The sequence below is a fragment of the Emys orbicularis genome, chromosome 13 (assembly GCF_028017835.1).
Source record: "Emys orbicularis isolate rEmyOrb1 chromosome 13, rEmyOrb1.hap1, whole genome shotgun sequence".
Lineage (NCBI taxonomy): Eukaryota > Metazoa > Chordata > Testudines > Emydidae > Emys > Emys orbicularis.
In genome coordinates, this window is record NC_088695.1 from 15767844 (window position 1) to 15782834 (window position 14991).

At 42.3% G+C, this 14991-nt stretch overlaps 2 protein-coding genes across 2 annotated transcripts; both read left to right on the forward strand.

Annotated features, from left to right (window-relative positions):
- Positions 1–6210: 6210 nt before the first annotated feature.
- On the forward strand, positions 6211–7167 carry LOC135888015 (olfactory receptor 14A16-like). Its single transcript, XM_065415824.1, has one exon. The coding sequence runs from the start codon at positions 6211–6213 to the stop codon at positions 7165–7167; it is 957 nt and encodes a 318-aa protein (XP_065271896.1).
- Positions 7168–13549: 6382 nt separating this feature from the next.
- Positions 13550–14506, forward strand: LOC135888305 (olfactory receptor 14A16-like). The gene has a single exon (XM_065416117.1). The coding sequence runs from the start codon at positions 13550–13552 to the stop codon at positions 14504–14506; it is 957 nt and encodes a 318-aa protein (XP_065272189.1).
- The last annotated feature ends 485 nt before the right edge of the window (positions 14507–14991 follow it).

Consider the following 14991-nt stretch of genomic DNA (forward strand, 5'->3'; position numbering starts at 1 on the left):
GGCAAATCCCTTTGCAGTCAATGGGGCTGATTTCCTCTCACTCACCCTGGTGTAAATCAGGAGTAACTCCATTGGAGACAAGGAGCCTGATTCCCCTCTCACTCTCTGCAGGGTAAGTCCATGGTGTTACAATGGAGTATGTCTGGTCTAAGGAAGAGGAGATTCAGGCCCTCTGACTCCAGCCCCTGCTGCATCCTCCACCCACTGAACCCCCTTATCCTACTCTCTGAGTGTTTCCCTCCCTCTGCCTCACACAGCCCAGACCCCCAAACAAACACCCACAGTCCCTAATCCTCTCCCTCCCTCTCGCAACCCTCCACACCACAGCCCCTCTCAGCCCCTGTTCTTTGAGATTCCCCTTTCCATCGCCCACCAAGAGTTCCTGACTGAGCTCCCTCAGAGATCCCTGCTTAACCCCTCTGTCCACCAGTCCCCTCCTCTGCTCAGTCCCACACCCCTAAAATGGCCCCAGCCCCAGGGAGCATCCCCCCACCCCTGGCTCCAAACACCTGCCCATTCTCCATTCTCTCCTCCTTCTCCCCATTGGCAAGCCCTGGGCACCACTTCCTTCCTTCCCCACTCTCATCCTTCCTCTACTTGTCCCAGTCACTTTTCTGAACAGTATTTCCAGGGTGGCCTCTGCCCAGTCACACCCAGTAAACAGCTAACCTGAGGAAATCACTGCCACAAGATATCGCTGGGAGAAAATGACCAGCAGGGTGAGACACTGACATTGATCATGAAAGCCTTCACAGTTACATTCGATGAGAGAATGAATTAAACCACCATGGTGCAGGTCTCCAACCAGCCACTCACTCACAGGGAATCACCCTGACGTGGAGGTTAGTGCAGAATTGTCCATTGAGAGGGGGCAGGGTACCTGCCCCTCCCTCTCCAGTTGCTTGCTCTGGTCCCTCCAGGAATCACTGCTCTGAGCAGGGCTGTTCCCAGGAGCCTGGGGAAAGAGACACATTTAGTCCCATAAAGCTCTGCTGATTCTCAGGGTTGGATTCAGACACTCCAGGGCCATGCAAGGGACTCTGCCCCATTGATCCAGTGTCCTACGTGGACACTGGCAGGAGGCCCTCAAAGAGAGGCTGGGACAGTGGCATGGGACCCCTGCTCTGTCCCAGAAGAGGAGCAGGTGACTGTCCCCCCACCCCTCGGGATCAGCATGGTGCCCACAGAGAGGCAGGGGGCAGTCGTGGTACTCTGAGTCCTTTCCTCCCCAGCCAGGGTATATCTGCTTGGGTGAGGGGGTCAGGACTGCTGTGCTCTTCCCGTCCTCCTGCACACCGAGCCCCCTGCTGGGGTGGGGTTGGTGGAGTCCTGCAGAGCTGTGGGACTGCGAGTTCATACCCCATGGAGATGCCTGAGGCAGTTCCCTTCTCCCAGAGCCCTTGTCTCAGGCCCTCTTCAGACTCAGGCAGAAGATGCTGCAGATGCTACAGTGGGGGCAGATCTCCCCATCCCATCCCTGTTGTTACAGGCTGTGGGTGATGAAGTATCTGTTGCTGGCCCGTCAGAGCCAGGGCACTGGACTCTGGTGATTCCTATATTCCTGTGGAACACAGGCAAATTCTGTTTGGGGAAAAAAAGACAAATATTGCACCCAGATCTATGAAAATTCATTAAGAGCTCAAACAAAACTGAATCATGGATCATCCTGTCTCAATTATTATGCCCCAGATTTTGGTAAAGTGAGGTACAGAGAGTTGAAGTAACATAGCTGCATAGCAGGAGTTCTTGGCATCTTGTGACCTCCTCTCTCTAGATCCCTGGCTGTACTAGTTATCATTTCAGGCTGGGATTCTCAAGGGAGTCTAAAGGAGTTAGGAGCCCAAGATGTACACGCCTTACTCCCATAGGCTCCTTTGCGAATCCCAGCCTTTATTATCTGAAATTCAGGAGAAGCCCAGGCCTTGGAAGTGAACAAGATAGACACAGGAGCAGGATTACAAAGGCACCTAAAGAAGGAGACAGGTGCCTATTGGAATTGACAATAGCATCTAAGCAGGTTAAGCTCCTAACTCCCACTGAATAACCATGGGACTTAGCCAATGCTCATTTAGGAGCATTGATAAATCCCCGTAGGTGCCCGTCTCCCTTTTGTAAATCTGGCCCACAGATAAGAAAGAAGCTAGGCTGGAATCAGGGAACGCTGGGGGAGATCATAAGCCTGTGCTATGAGGGGGTCAGACTTGTGGGATAGAATGGCTCTTTTTGCTTTATCACCTACTCATCTATGCACTTGCCTGTGGGCCTCTGCTGCTGAGCTGTGCAGGGCTCCAGGGAGTGAGTCCCACTAGCCCTTAGGAAATAGATATGAATAAATCACCTTCCTGCAGCATCAGTCCTTTAATGCCAGTGTAGCTCAATGCCAACTACACACAGCTCATCTGCAGAGAGCAACAGGTTTGAGTCTAGTTCTGTCAGTTCAGAGGAGGTGGGGAAAGGATTCTCCGATACCTGTGTGTGCCTTTAGCTTCTAGATTCTGATATATAGATAGATACTGACGAAAGAATGCTGGTGCTGGATGACTGAAGGTGTCATATGTTGGGAAAAAATCCACAAAGATCAATATAGTAAGTTTGCTATTTCAATTAAATATGTTGGGGGATCAACATACAGGGAAAAATTAAGATCCTAAATAAGACTTACATTATGAACTCATTAAGACTTTTACTCTTAGTTTAATCAAATACCTGCTGCTGACTGGAATTTTTCCACCCTTCGGGAAAATTTTGATTTTTCACAGAAAACCCCAAATTGATTTCCCCCCCCCAGTTTTTGCAAATGATAACTTTCTGCTGAAAACTGGAATTTTTTATCACAAAACAAAAAAAGTTTGAGTTTTCAGTTTTCAGTTTTCAGTTTCTTTACCAAAGAATCCCAAAAAGTTTGAGGGAAGTAGACAGATTCTACGATTTTGTTGTTGGTGGTGGTGTTTAGATGAAAAACCAATCTCCATTAGAAATAACAGAGCTGAAAATTTCCAACCAGCCATAAATTTTAAATAAATTGGAGAACATTAATAGTGCCTGATAAGAGCTTGATTTCAAACCCATTTATTCTATTGCATCTGTGTGATTTCTCTTTCAAAGGGAAAGTTGTGAGGAGGTAACAGCTGAATAAACAGTAAAGTTGACAGCGCACAGAATATATTTTACAGAACAGTGCCTTTAAACCCTGGGTTAGAATTGAACCTAGCAGCCAAAGCCTGTCTATCCTGACCCCATTCAAGGACATACGGGAGCTCACTGGGAGTAGAACCCTGATCTAGCTCCACACTGCTGCGGGCTGAGTATAAACGCTGTAAATGGGTGTGCAGAACTTACACAGAGTAAGACACAGGGCCATGTTTTCGAAGGAATTTAGGTGCCTAGTGGGATTTTCAGAAGCACCTAGGAGCTTACAACTCATTGATTTCAAGGGGTTTTGGGGGCCTAGATGCTTTTGAAAGTCCCAGTAGGTGCCTCAATACCTTTAACAATCTGCCCCACTGCCCCTCTCCGAAAGCCCTTACAGTCCTATTAGACATGGCAAAGAAAGGGAGGGAAGGGAAACAGAGGCAGAAAGAGGGGAAATGACTGGCCTAAGGTCACACATCAGGACACTGGCAGAGACAAGAATAGAGCCCAAGTGTCCCTGCACTACACAGCACAGAGTAAATGATAAAACATAGCGATGATGGAGGGATGCTGCTAGCCCATTGTTACATGCAGGCAGAAGTGCAGCTGGGAGTTGTTGCCATAAATCAATTTGGAAGCAGGCAGCAGGCTGTCTAGGCACAGAGCTTGGGGTAGAAACAGCACAGATGAGCTGCTACTTACGATGCTGGAGGAGTCTACGTCATATTGCCCTACAAAGTGGGAATCAGGCTGTGTTGGCATTTTAGTCTTTGTTTCATGGCCAAGTTGTGAGCTTGATGATGGTTGCAATGGAGGGTCCTTCTTTTCAAGAATTGTGGGATTTGGAGTGTGCTTTATTCCATCCTTCATACTGCATTTTATCAAGCTACACCTTGGGCAAAATCCTCAGATTGGGTAAAGTGATGAAGCTCTGTTGAGTTTAAGGGCGGTTACACTAGTGTGATAACATGACTGATTGATTGTGAGAGGTAAGGAGCACTAACAACACCTAGTCATTCTACGTGATGAGTTCTGTGCACCTTTGACATTCATATAATGAGATATTAGGAAAAGGAGAAACAGGGCCACACATCAGAAGCAGGAAGCCTGCTAAACAACCAGTGGGGCCCCTCAATGATAGAGATAGAAAAGGAGCGCTTAAAAGACGATAAAGTCATTGCGGAGAAACTAAACAAATTCTTTGCTTCAGTCTTCATGGCTGAGGAGGTTTGGGAGATTCCCTAACCTGAGCCGGCTTTTGTAGGTGAAAAATCTGAGGAACGGTCACAGATTGAAGTGTCACGAGAGGTGGTTTTGGAATTTATTGATAAACTTAACATTAACAAGTCACCGGCACCAGATGGCATTCACCCAAGAGTTCTGAAAGAACTCAAATGTGAAATTGCGGAACTATTAACTAGGGTTTGTAACCTGTCCGTTAAATCGGCTTCTGAACCCAACGACTGGAAGATAGCTAATATAACGCCAATATTTTAAAAGGGCTCTAGAGGTGATCCCGGCAATTACAGACTTGTAAGTCTAACGTCGGTACCAGGCAAATTAGTTGAAACAATAGTAAAGAATAAAATTGTCAGACACATAGAAGAACATAAATTGTTGGGCAAAGTCAACATGGTTTCTCTAAAGGGAAATCGGTGTCTTACTAATCTATTAGAGTTCTTTGAAGGGGTCAACAAACATGTGGACAAGGGGGATCCAGTGGACATAGTGTACTTAGATTTCCAGAAAGCCTTTGACAAGGTCCCTCACCAAAGGCTCTTACATAAATTAAGTTGTCATGGGATAAAAGGGAAGGTCCTTTCATGAATTGAGAACTGGTTAAAAGACAGGGAACAAAGGGTAGGAATTAATGGTAAATTCTCAGAATGGAGAGAGGTAACTAGTGGTGTTCCCCAAGGGTCAGTCCTAGGACCAATCCTATTCAACTTATTCATAAATGATCTGGAGAAAGGGGTACAAAGTGAGGTGGCAAAGTTTCCAGATGATACTAAACTGCTCAAGATAGTTAAGACCAAAGCAGACTGTGAAGAATTTCAAAAAGCTTTCACAAAACTAAGTGATTGGGCAAGAAAATGGCAAATGAAATTTAATGTGGATAAATGTAAAGTAATGCACATTGGAAAAAATAACCCCAACTATACCTACAATATGATGGGGGCTAATTTAGCTACAACAAATCAGGAAAAAGATCTTGGAGTCATAGTGGATAGTTCTCTGAAGATGTCCACGCAGTGTGCAGAAACGGTCAAAAAAGCAATCAGGATGTTAGGAATCATTAAAAAGGGGATAGAGAATAAGACGGAGAATATATTATTGCCCTTATGTAAATTGATGCACATCTTGAATACTGCGTACAGATGTGGTCTCCTCATCTCAAAAAAGATATACTGGTACTAGAAAAGGTTCAGAGAAGGGCAACTAAAATTATTAGGGGTTTGGAGAGGGTCCCATATGAGGAGAGATTAAGAGGCTAGGACTTTTCAGCTTGAAAAAGAGGAGACTAAGGGGGGATATGATAGAGGTATATAAAATTATGAGTGATGTGGAGAAAGTGGATAAGGAAAAGTTATTTACTTATTCCCATAATACAAGAACTAGGGGTCACCAAATGAAATTAATAGGCAGCAGGTTTAAAACAAATAAAAGGAAGTTCTTCTTCACACAGTGCACAGTCAACTTGTGGAACTCCTTACCTGAGGAGGTTGTGAAGGTTAGGACTATAACAGCATTTAAAAGAGAACTGGATAAATTCATGGAGGTTAAGTCCATTAATGGCTATTAGCCACGATGGGTAAGGAATGGTGTCCCTAGCCTCTGTTTGTCAGAGGGTGGAGTTGGATGGCAGGAGAGAGATCACTTGATCATTACCTGTTAGGTTCACTCCCTCTGGGGCACCTGGCATTGGCCACTGTCGGTAGACAGGATACTGGGCTAGATGGACCTTTGGTCTGACCCTGTATGGCCGTTCTTATGTTCTTATGTTCTCTGTCACTCTAATCCTGACCATTGTCCTTCTCATTCCCTGCACAGCCATCACACAGTGTACTGAGGAAGAAAATGTCCAACCAAACCGCCGTGACTGAATTCCTTCTCCTGGGATTCTCTGACATTTGGGAACTGCAGATTTTACACTTTATTGTGTTTCTAGTGCTTTACCTGATATCCCTGCTGGGGAACCTTCTCATCATCACAGCCATAGCCCTTGACCGTCACCTTCACAACCCCATGTACTTCTTCCTGATGAATCTGTCCATCCTAGACTTTGGCTACATCTCTGTCACCATCCCCAAATCCATGGCCAATTCCCTAATGAACACCAGATTGATTTCTTATTCTGGATGTGTCGCCCAAGTCTTTTTTTTCTTATTCTTTGCTTCAGCAAATTTTGCATTACTAACCATCATGGCGTACGACCGATACATCGCCATCTGTCAACCACTGCACTATGAGATGGTGATGAACAGGAGAGCTTGTGTCCAAATGGCAGCCAGTGCCTGGATCAGTGGCATTCTCTACTCTGCATTACACACCGGGAACACGTTTGCAATATCCTTCTGTGGAGGCAACATGGTGGATCAGTTCTTCTGTGAAATTCCCCAGCTCCTCCATCTTGCCTGCTCTAACTCATACCTAGGTGAAGTTGTTCTTATTTCTCTTTGTGTGCTTTTATGTTTAATCTGCTTTGCTTTTATAATTGTGTCATATGTTCAGATCTTCAAAACAGTGCTGAGAATCCCCTCTGAGCAGGGCCGGCATAAAGCCTTCTCCACCTGCCTCCCTCATCTCATTGTGGTCTCCTTATTCCTTTTCACTGGCCTCTTTTCCTTCCTGAAACCCACCTCCAACTCAACCTCAGATCTGAATCTCTTGGTGGCTGTTCTTTATTCCATAATGCCCCCAATGTTAAATCCTATCATCTACAGCATGAGAAACAAGGAAATGAAAGGTGCACTGAGTAAACTGATAGGTTGGAGGTTATTCAGCAAAAATAAAATGTCTATATTTCTCCACTGATCACAGTTTCATTCTGTGTTTCTTTATGAATATAATCGGCTGATGACATTATTGCCTTCATGAGAACATTACAGTGCAATCTGTTTATGCAGAATTGGGTATTTCCCCTAATAAAAATCCAGACAAACATAAGTGAAGAAAAAAAGTAGTTACTATAGGTTTTTATCAATGTAATTGAGATTGGAATATATCTATCTATCTATCTATCTATGTACTGCTAGCCATCACCATTCTACGTGATAACCTTGCACATAAAATCAGTAGCCATAGCAAAGTCTCTAGTGGGTTCTCTGGCTCTTCTTATTTTTCAGGATAACAACTCAGACTGAGGTATCAATGCATTTGTTCTTTTTTGTTTGTTTGTTGGATTTTTAGTTTATTTTTGTTTACTTGTTTGTTGTTTTTATTTGTTGCTTTGTTCCAGGTGGGTTTGCAGGTGGGAAGGCCTGGAGAGATATTGAGTGTTTGGTTAGACAGGATTTTCAATGTTTGCCTTTTCTTGAGAGGGCTCATATGTCATCTCTTTGATGGGGTTTTCTGAGTGAGCTGAAGGTTTGCTCTCCACAATGATAAAAGGGTGCAAAAGAGGTTTCTGGATGGCTAAGTTCCTCTTGAAATGATTATGTATATACTGTTGGGATATTATTGTATTATTAATGACATGTTAGGAGCCTCAGGAAGCTGTCTTTTATTATTTTAACCTGAAGAAGCGCTCTGCGTAGCTCAAAAGCTTTTCCCTCTCACCAACAGAGGATGGTCCAATAAAAGATATTACCTCACGCATCTTCTCTATGTAAGAATTGTGTCATTCTTGACCTAGTGTCAATTCTTTAACAAAAAAACTTCAAAAACAGACTCCAATGAGAAACTGCAGAACTGGGATTAATTTCCAAACTGGACACCATCAAAGTGAATGAAGACTGGGAGTGGATGGGTCATTACACAAACTAAAAACTATTTTCCCATGCTAATTTACAGCTTACAAAGATTACAGATTGCAGATTACAAAGACCCAGGGTCTGAATTACTTGCCCCAAAGCTGCAGGTTTACCTGAAAACAGCTCACCGAAGTGTGATTATCTTTAGCACTCAGGTGCCCAACATCCAATGGGGTCTAAACCCAAATAAATCCATTTTACCCTGTATAAAACTTGTGCAAGGTAAACTCATAAATTGTTCGCCCTCTATAACACTGATAGAGAAATATGCACCGCTGTTTGCTCCCCCAGGTATTAATACATACTCTGAGTTAATTAATAAGTAAAAAGTGATTTTATTAAATACAGAAAGTAGGATTTAAGTGGTTCCAAGTAGTAACAGACAAAACAAAGTAAGTCACCAATCAAAATAAAATAAAATGCGCAAATCTATGTCTCATCAGACTGAATACAGATAATCTCACCAGTTCCAGAATGTTCCCTTTTACAGACTAATCTCCTTTTAGCCTGGGTCCAGCAATCACTCACACCCCTTGCAGTCTCTATCCTTCGTTACAGTTTCTTTCAGTATCGTGTGTGTGTGTGTCTGTGTGTGTGTGTGTGGAGAGGCTCTCTCTTTAGCCAGCTGAAGACAACATGGAGGGGTCTCCCAAGGGTTTAAATAGACTTTCTCTTCTGGGTATACTCCCCTCCCTCCCCCTGTGTAGAATCCAGTCACAAAATGGAGATTCGGAATCACATGGGCAAGTCACATGCACATGCATGACTCAGGACTTGTAGGTAGCAGCCATTACCCACATGCTACCTTGAATGTCCTCAGGGAGACTTCTTATGTGGATTGGAGTCTTCTAAGCTCTTTTGTCTGTTAAGTGCTTCCTGATTGAGCACTTAACTTACACATTCCTTTCCGAAGAAGTGACCAAATGTTCTAAGGCTACTTATTAATCAAGCAAGTGTACAGCCAATGTTCATAACATTCATAACTTCGAATACAAAAATGATACATGCATACAAACAGGATTAATACATTCAGTAGATCATAACCATTACGAGATATGTTACATGGCATATGTAGCATAAAACACATTCTAAGCATTTTTCCATAAAGCCTTATGGGAGGTACCATCACAGTGTTTATATGAGAAGAAGAGAGAGAATGTATTGTGAGAGAATGTATTGCCAGGTCTAAACTGGAAAAGTTTTGTTGATATAGCAATACAAATAAACTTTCCTAATGTAACTGTACTAGTAGTTTTGCTGGTATTGCTTACACTGGTTCTCTGAGAGAAACAAGCCACATTGCAGAAGCATTTTAAAGCTGGTTTAGCCATGTTTACACTAGGGATTTTACTGGTATAGAAATGTTGCAAAAAAATCACACTTCCAAGCTGACATTGCTATGATGGTGAAAGTTTCTAGCGTAGATCTGGTTTATGTGTTTCTTTTTGTGAGATTACATTATGAGTGCAATGTACTGAGACTTTGCTTTCACTGTGTGTTTGCTAGTCAAATACACCGCTCACATGTGTGTTGTTATCAGTGTACATTATTGTGAGTGTATACCTGAGTTGAAATCAATGTGCATGTGAGTTTTCTATTCCTGTGTGTGTCCTTGAAAACATACATGATGTGAATGTACAATATCATGTGTTTATTACTGAAAAATACTGTGTAACTTTTGTGTGTGTTGTCAGTACTTCTTCTGAAGTGCAAGTGTGCATTATTGTTGTGTGTGTGATTACACAATATTGTGTGTTTATTAGTGAAAAATATTGTGTGACTACATGTATGAAGTGACTGTGGATTATTGTGCATGTTTCTACGTGTATATGTTTGTGTATTTATGGGCAAATATTACTTTGTGCATGTGTATGTCCCATTATTGACTGCTCTGTCTATCTAAAGTGTCTGTATGGCTGCCATGACTGCAGTATCTGAGCCAGGAGTGCTCAAAAACATTCTATCACAATGCTTTCCAATGGAAAAATTGCAGGGTTCACCAAACAAAATTTTCATAGAAAGTCTTCACTTTCCTTGAAAAATTTTCTGTTTTTCATTTAAAGAAATGAAAACTCGAAAAACAAATATTTTTGGCTGAAAATTTTATTTTTTAATTTAATTTAATGGTTTTTGACAGTTTTCAGACAAAAAAGTTCAGTGTTGAGAAATGTTGGGGTTTTCTTTGACAAAAAACCCAAAATTTTCATGAGGAAACAAAGTTTCTAACCACCTCTGTTTTAACCACTAACTCTTTAATATATTTATCCTCACCCTAGCCCTGCAAGGCAGGGCAGTACTATTATATCCATGTTACAGATGGGAACATGTTGTCCAGACAGAATGACGTGCCCAAGATCACACAGGAAATCCAGGGCAAAACAGGTAGCTGAGCTGGGTTTCTCAGGTTCCAGGTTAGTGTCCAAACCACTGGACCATTCTTCCTCAGTCATTGCTGTCACGTTGTCTGGACTTGCTCACAACTATGAGTGCCAATCTCAGGTCAGACTGTTAGAACACAGGGCAGACACCCCAAACTGGTGGTATATTCTATAATTAGTTTTCACCAAGCCAGTAATAAATGTGAACTCCTGGATCACTATATTAGTATTACCATGGAGTCACAGACAGTCCCCTAGGATCTCCAGCCAATCTTACCACCCAGATAAACTGGACCTTGTGATAAAAGGTTATTAAAACAAAAAATCACATTATATTAGGTTCCTCCCAACCCCAAAGGGTCAGTCACTTATCCCAGGTCAATGGATACTCTAGATCTCACATCAAAGGCGACACTGGCAGCCAATTTCTCTAGTAAACTAACTAAAGGTTTATTGTCTAAGAAAAGAAATGAAAGTTATTGAGAGGTTAAAGCAGGTAAAATACATTAACAGGTTTGGACAGTCCAAGTTTGTCAGTCCAAAGTGACAGCAGAGATGTGGTAATCTGCTAGTTTTCCATAAGTCTCTCAGGGTTACCCAGAATAACTTTCGGGATCTCTGTCTTGCATCTGGAATGTTCCCTGAAAGTGTCCAAACAGCTCAGAGATACAGAACCATTCCCTGGATCCATTCTTATAACTGTCTTCCCCAGAAAGCAATCTGGCAAGTGTTTCCATCACAGCATGGGTTTTCCTCTGTTGACTAAACACAGACTGGTTCCTATATTCCTGTGGAACACAGGCAAATTCTGTTGGGGAAAAAAAAGACAAATATTTCAACCAGATCTATGAAAATTCATGAAAAGCTCAAACAAAATTGAATCATGGATCATCTCTAAATAAAAGTTTCATTATGAATTTTCTCATCCAGTCTCAATTATTATGCCACGGATTTTGGTAAAGTGAGGCACAGAGAATTGAATTAACATAGCTGCATAGCTGGGCTTAGATTACAAGAATTCTTGGCATCTTGTGACCTCCTCTCTCTAGATCCCTGGCTGTACTAGTTATCATTTCAGGATGGGATTCTCAAGGGAGTCTAAAGGAGTTAGGAGCCCAAGATGTACACGCCTTACTCCCATAGGCTCCTTTGCGAATCACAGCCTTCATTATGTGAAATTCAGGAGAAGCCTGGGACTTGGAAGTGAACAAGATAGACAGAGGAGCAGGATTACAAAGGCACCTAAAGAAGGAGACAGGTGCCTATTGGAATTTACAATAGCATCTAAGAAGGTTAAGCACCTAACTCCCACTGAATGACCATGGGACTTAACCACCTAGCTCATTTAGGAGCATTGATCAATCCCTGTAGGTGCCTGTCTTCATCTTTGTAATCCTGGCCCACAGATTACACAGAAGCAGGGCTGGAATCAGGGAACACTGGGGGAGATCATAGGCCTGTGCTATGTGGGGGCCAGACTTGAGGGACAGAATGGCTCTTTTGGATTTATCACCTAGGCATCTATGCACTTGCCTGTGGGCCTCTGCTGCTGAGCTGTGCAGGGCTCCAGGGAGTGAGTCCTGCAAGCCCTTAGGAAATAGACATGAATAAATCACCTTCCCGCAGCATCAGTCCTTTAATGCCAGTGATGCTCAATGCCAGCTACACACAGCTCATCTGCAGAGAGCAACAGGTTTGAGTCTAGTTCTGTCAGTTCAGTCTCAGAATGAGGAGGTGGGGAAAGGATTCTCAGATACCTGTGCCTTTAGCTTCTAGATTCTGGTCTATAGATAGATATTGACCAAAGAATCCTGGTGCTGGATGACTGAATGTGTCTTCTGTTGGAAAAATATCCACAAAAATCAGCACAGTAAGTTTGCTATTTCAATTAAATATGTTGGGGGATCAACATACAGGGGAAAATTAAGATCCTAAATAAGACTTACATTATGAACTCATTATGACTTTTACTCTTAGTTTAATCAAATACCTGCTGCTGATTGGAATTTTTCCACCCTTCGGGAAAATGTTGACTTTTCACAGCAAACCCCAAATCATTTTTTCCCCCAGTTTTTCGGAAATGAAAACTTTCTGCTGAAAACTGGATTTTTTAAATCACAAAACTAAAAAAGTTTGAGTTTTGAGTTTTTAGTTTCTTTACAAAAGAATCCCAAAATGTTTGAGGGAAGCAGACAGATTCTACGATTTTGTTGTTGGTGGTGTTGTTTAGATGAAAAACCAATCTCCATTAGAAATAACAGAGCTGAAAATTTCCAACTAGCCGTAAATTTTAAATCAATTGAAGAACATTAATATTGCCTGATAAGAGCTTGATTTCAAACCCATTTATTCTATTACATCTGTGTGATTTCTCTTTCAAAGGGTAGGTTGCATGGAGGTAACAATTGAATAACCAGTAAAGTTGGCAGCACACAGAATATTTCATACAGACTAATTTCTTTAAACCCCGGTTTAGAGTTGAACCAGGCAGCCAAAGCCTGTCTATCCTGACCCCATTCAAGGACATATGGGAGCTCACTGGGACTAGAACCCTGATCTCCTGGTCTAGCTCCACATGGCTGCCACGCTGTAAATGGGTGTGCAAAACTTACACAGAGTAAGACACAGGGCCATGTTTTCAAAGGTATTTAGGTGCCTAGTTGGATTTTCAGAAGCACCTAGGAGAAATGACTGGCCTAAGGTCACATAGCAGAGACAAGAGTAGAGCCCAAGAGTCCGGATTTGGAGTATGTTTTGTTCCATCCTTCATACTTAATTTTATCAAGCCACACCTTGGGCAAAATCCTTAGATTGGGTAAAGTGATGAAGCTCTCTTGAGTTTAAAGGAGGTTAAACTAGTGTGATAATATGACTGATGGATTGTCAGAGGTGAGGAGCACTATCAACACATACTCATTGTAAGTGATGAGTTCCATGCACCTTTGACATTCATATAATGAGATATTAGGGAAAGGAGAAACAGGGCCATTCTCTCTGTCACTCTAATCCTGACCATTGTCCTTCTCATTCCCTGCACAGCCATTACACAGTGTACTGAGGAAGAAAATGTCCAACCAAACCACTATGACCGAATTCCTTCTCCTGGGATTCTCTGATGTTCGGGAGCTGCAGATTTTACACTTTGTGGTGTTTCTAGTGCTTTACCTGATATCCCTGCTGGGGAACTTTCTCATCATCACAGCCATAGCCGTCGACCACCACCTTCACAACCCCATGTACTTCTTCCTGATGAATCTGTCCATCCTAGATTTCGGCTCCATCTCTGTCACCATCCCCAAATCCATGGCCAATTCCCTGATGAACACAAGTTCGATTTCTTATTCTGGATGTGTCGCCCAAGTCTTTTTTTTCTTATTCTTTGCTTCAGCAAATTTTGCCTTACTGACCATTATGGCGTACGACCGATACATCGCCATCTGCCAACCACTGCACTATGAGATGGTGATGACCAGGAGAGCTTGTGTCCAAATGGCAGCCATTGCCTGGATCAGTTGTATACTTTACTCGGCATTGCACACCGGGAACACGTTTGCGATATCCTTCTGTGGAAGCAAAATGGTGGATCAATTCTTCTGTGAAATCCCCCAGCTCCTCCACCTCGCCTGCTCTGACTCACACCTCGGTGAAGTTGTTGTTATTTCTCTTAGTGTGTTTTTAGGTTTAATCTGCTTTGCTTTTATAACTGTGTCGTATTATCAGATCTTCAAAACAGTGCTGAGAATCCCTTCTGAGCAGGGTAGGCATAAAGCCTTCTCCACCTGCCTCCCTCACCTCACTGTGGTCTCCTTATTCGTATTCACTGGCACCTTTGCCTTCCTGAAACCCACCTCCAACTCAACCTCAGATCTGAATATCTTGGTGGCTGTTCTCTATTCCATAATGCCCCCAATGATGAATCCGATCATCTACAGCATGAGAAACAAGGACATGAAAGGTGCACTGAGTAAACTGATAGGTTGGAGGTTATTCAGGAAGAATAAAATGTCTATATTTCTCCACTGATCACGATTTTATTCTGTATTTCTCTATAAATATAATAATCTGATGACATTATTATCTTCATGAGAACATACTGTGCAATCTGTTAATGCAGAATTGGGTATTTTCACACACAAAAATCCAGACAAACAATTCAAAAAAAAAAGTAGATACTAAAGATTTACATCAATATAATTAAGTTTGGAATCTATCTATCTATCTATCTATCTATCTATCTATCTATCTATCTATCTATCTATCTATCTATCGACTGCTAGCCATCACCATTCTTTGTGATAATCTTGCACATAAAATCAGTAACCATAGCTAAGTCCCTACTGCGTTCTCTGGCTCTTCTTATTTTTCAGGATAACAACTCTGCCTGAGGTATCAATGCATTTTTTCTTTAGGTTTTTTTGTTTATCAGATTTTTAGTTTATTTTTGTTTACTTGTTTGTTGTTTTTATTTGTTTCTTTGTTCCAGGTGGGTTTGCAGGTGGGAAGGCCTG

Bases quoted from the DNA above. Each gene is read 5' to 3' on its own strand.
- LOC135888305 (XM_065416117.1), top strand. From the start codon at position 13,550: ATGTCCAACCAAACCACTATGACCGAATTCCTTCTCCTGGGATTCTCT.
- LOC135888015 (XM_065415824.1), top strand. From the start codon at position 6,211: ATGTCCAACCAAACCGCCGTGACTGAATTCCTTCTCCTGGGATTCTCT.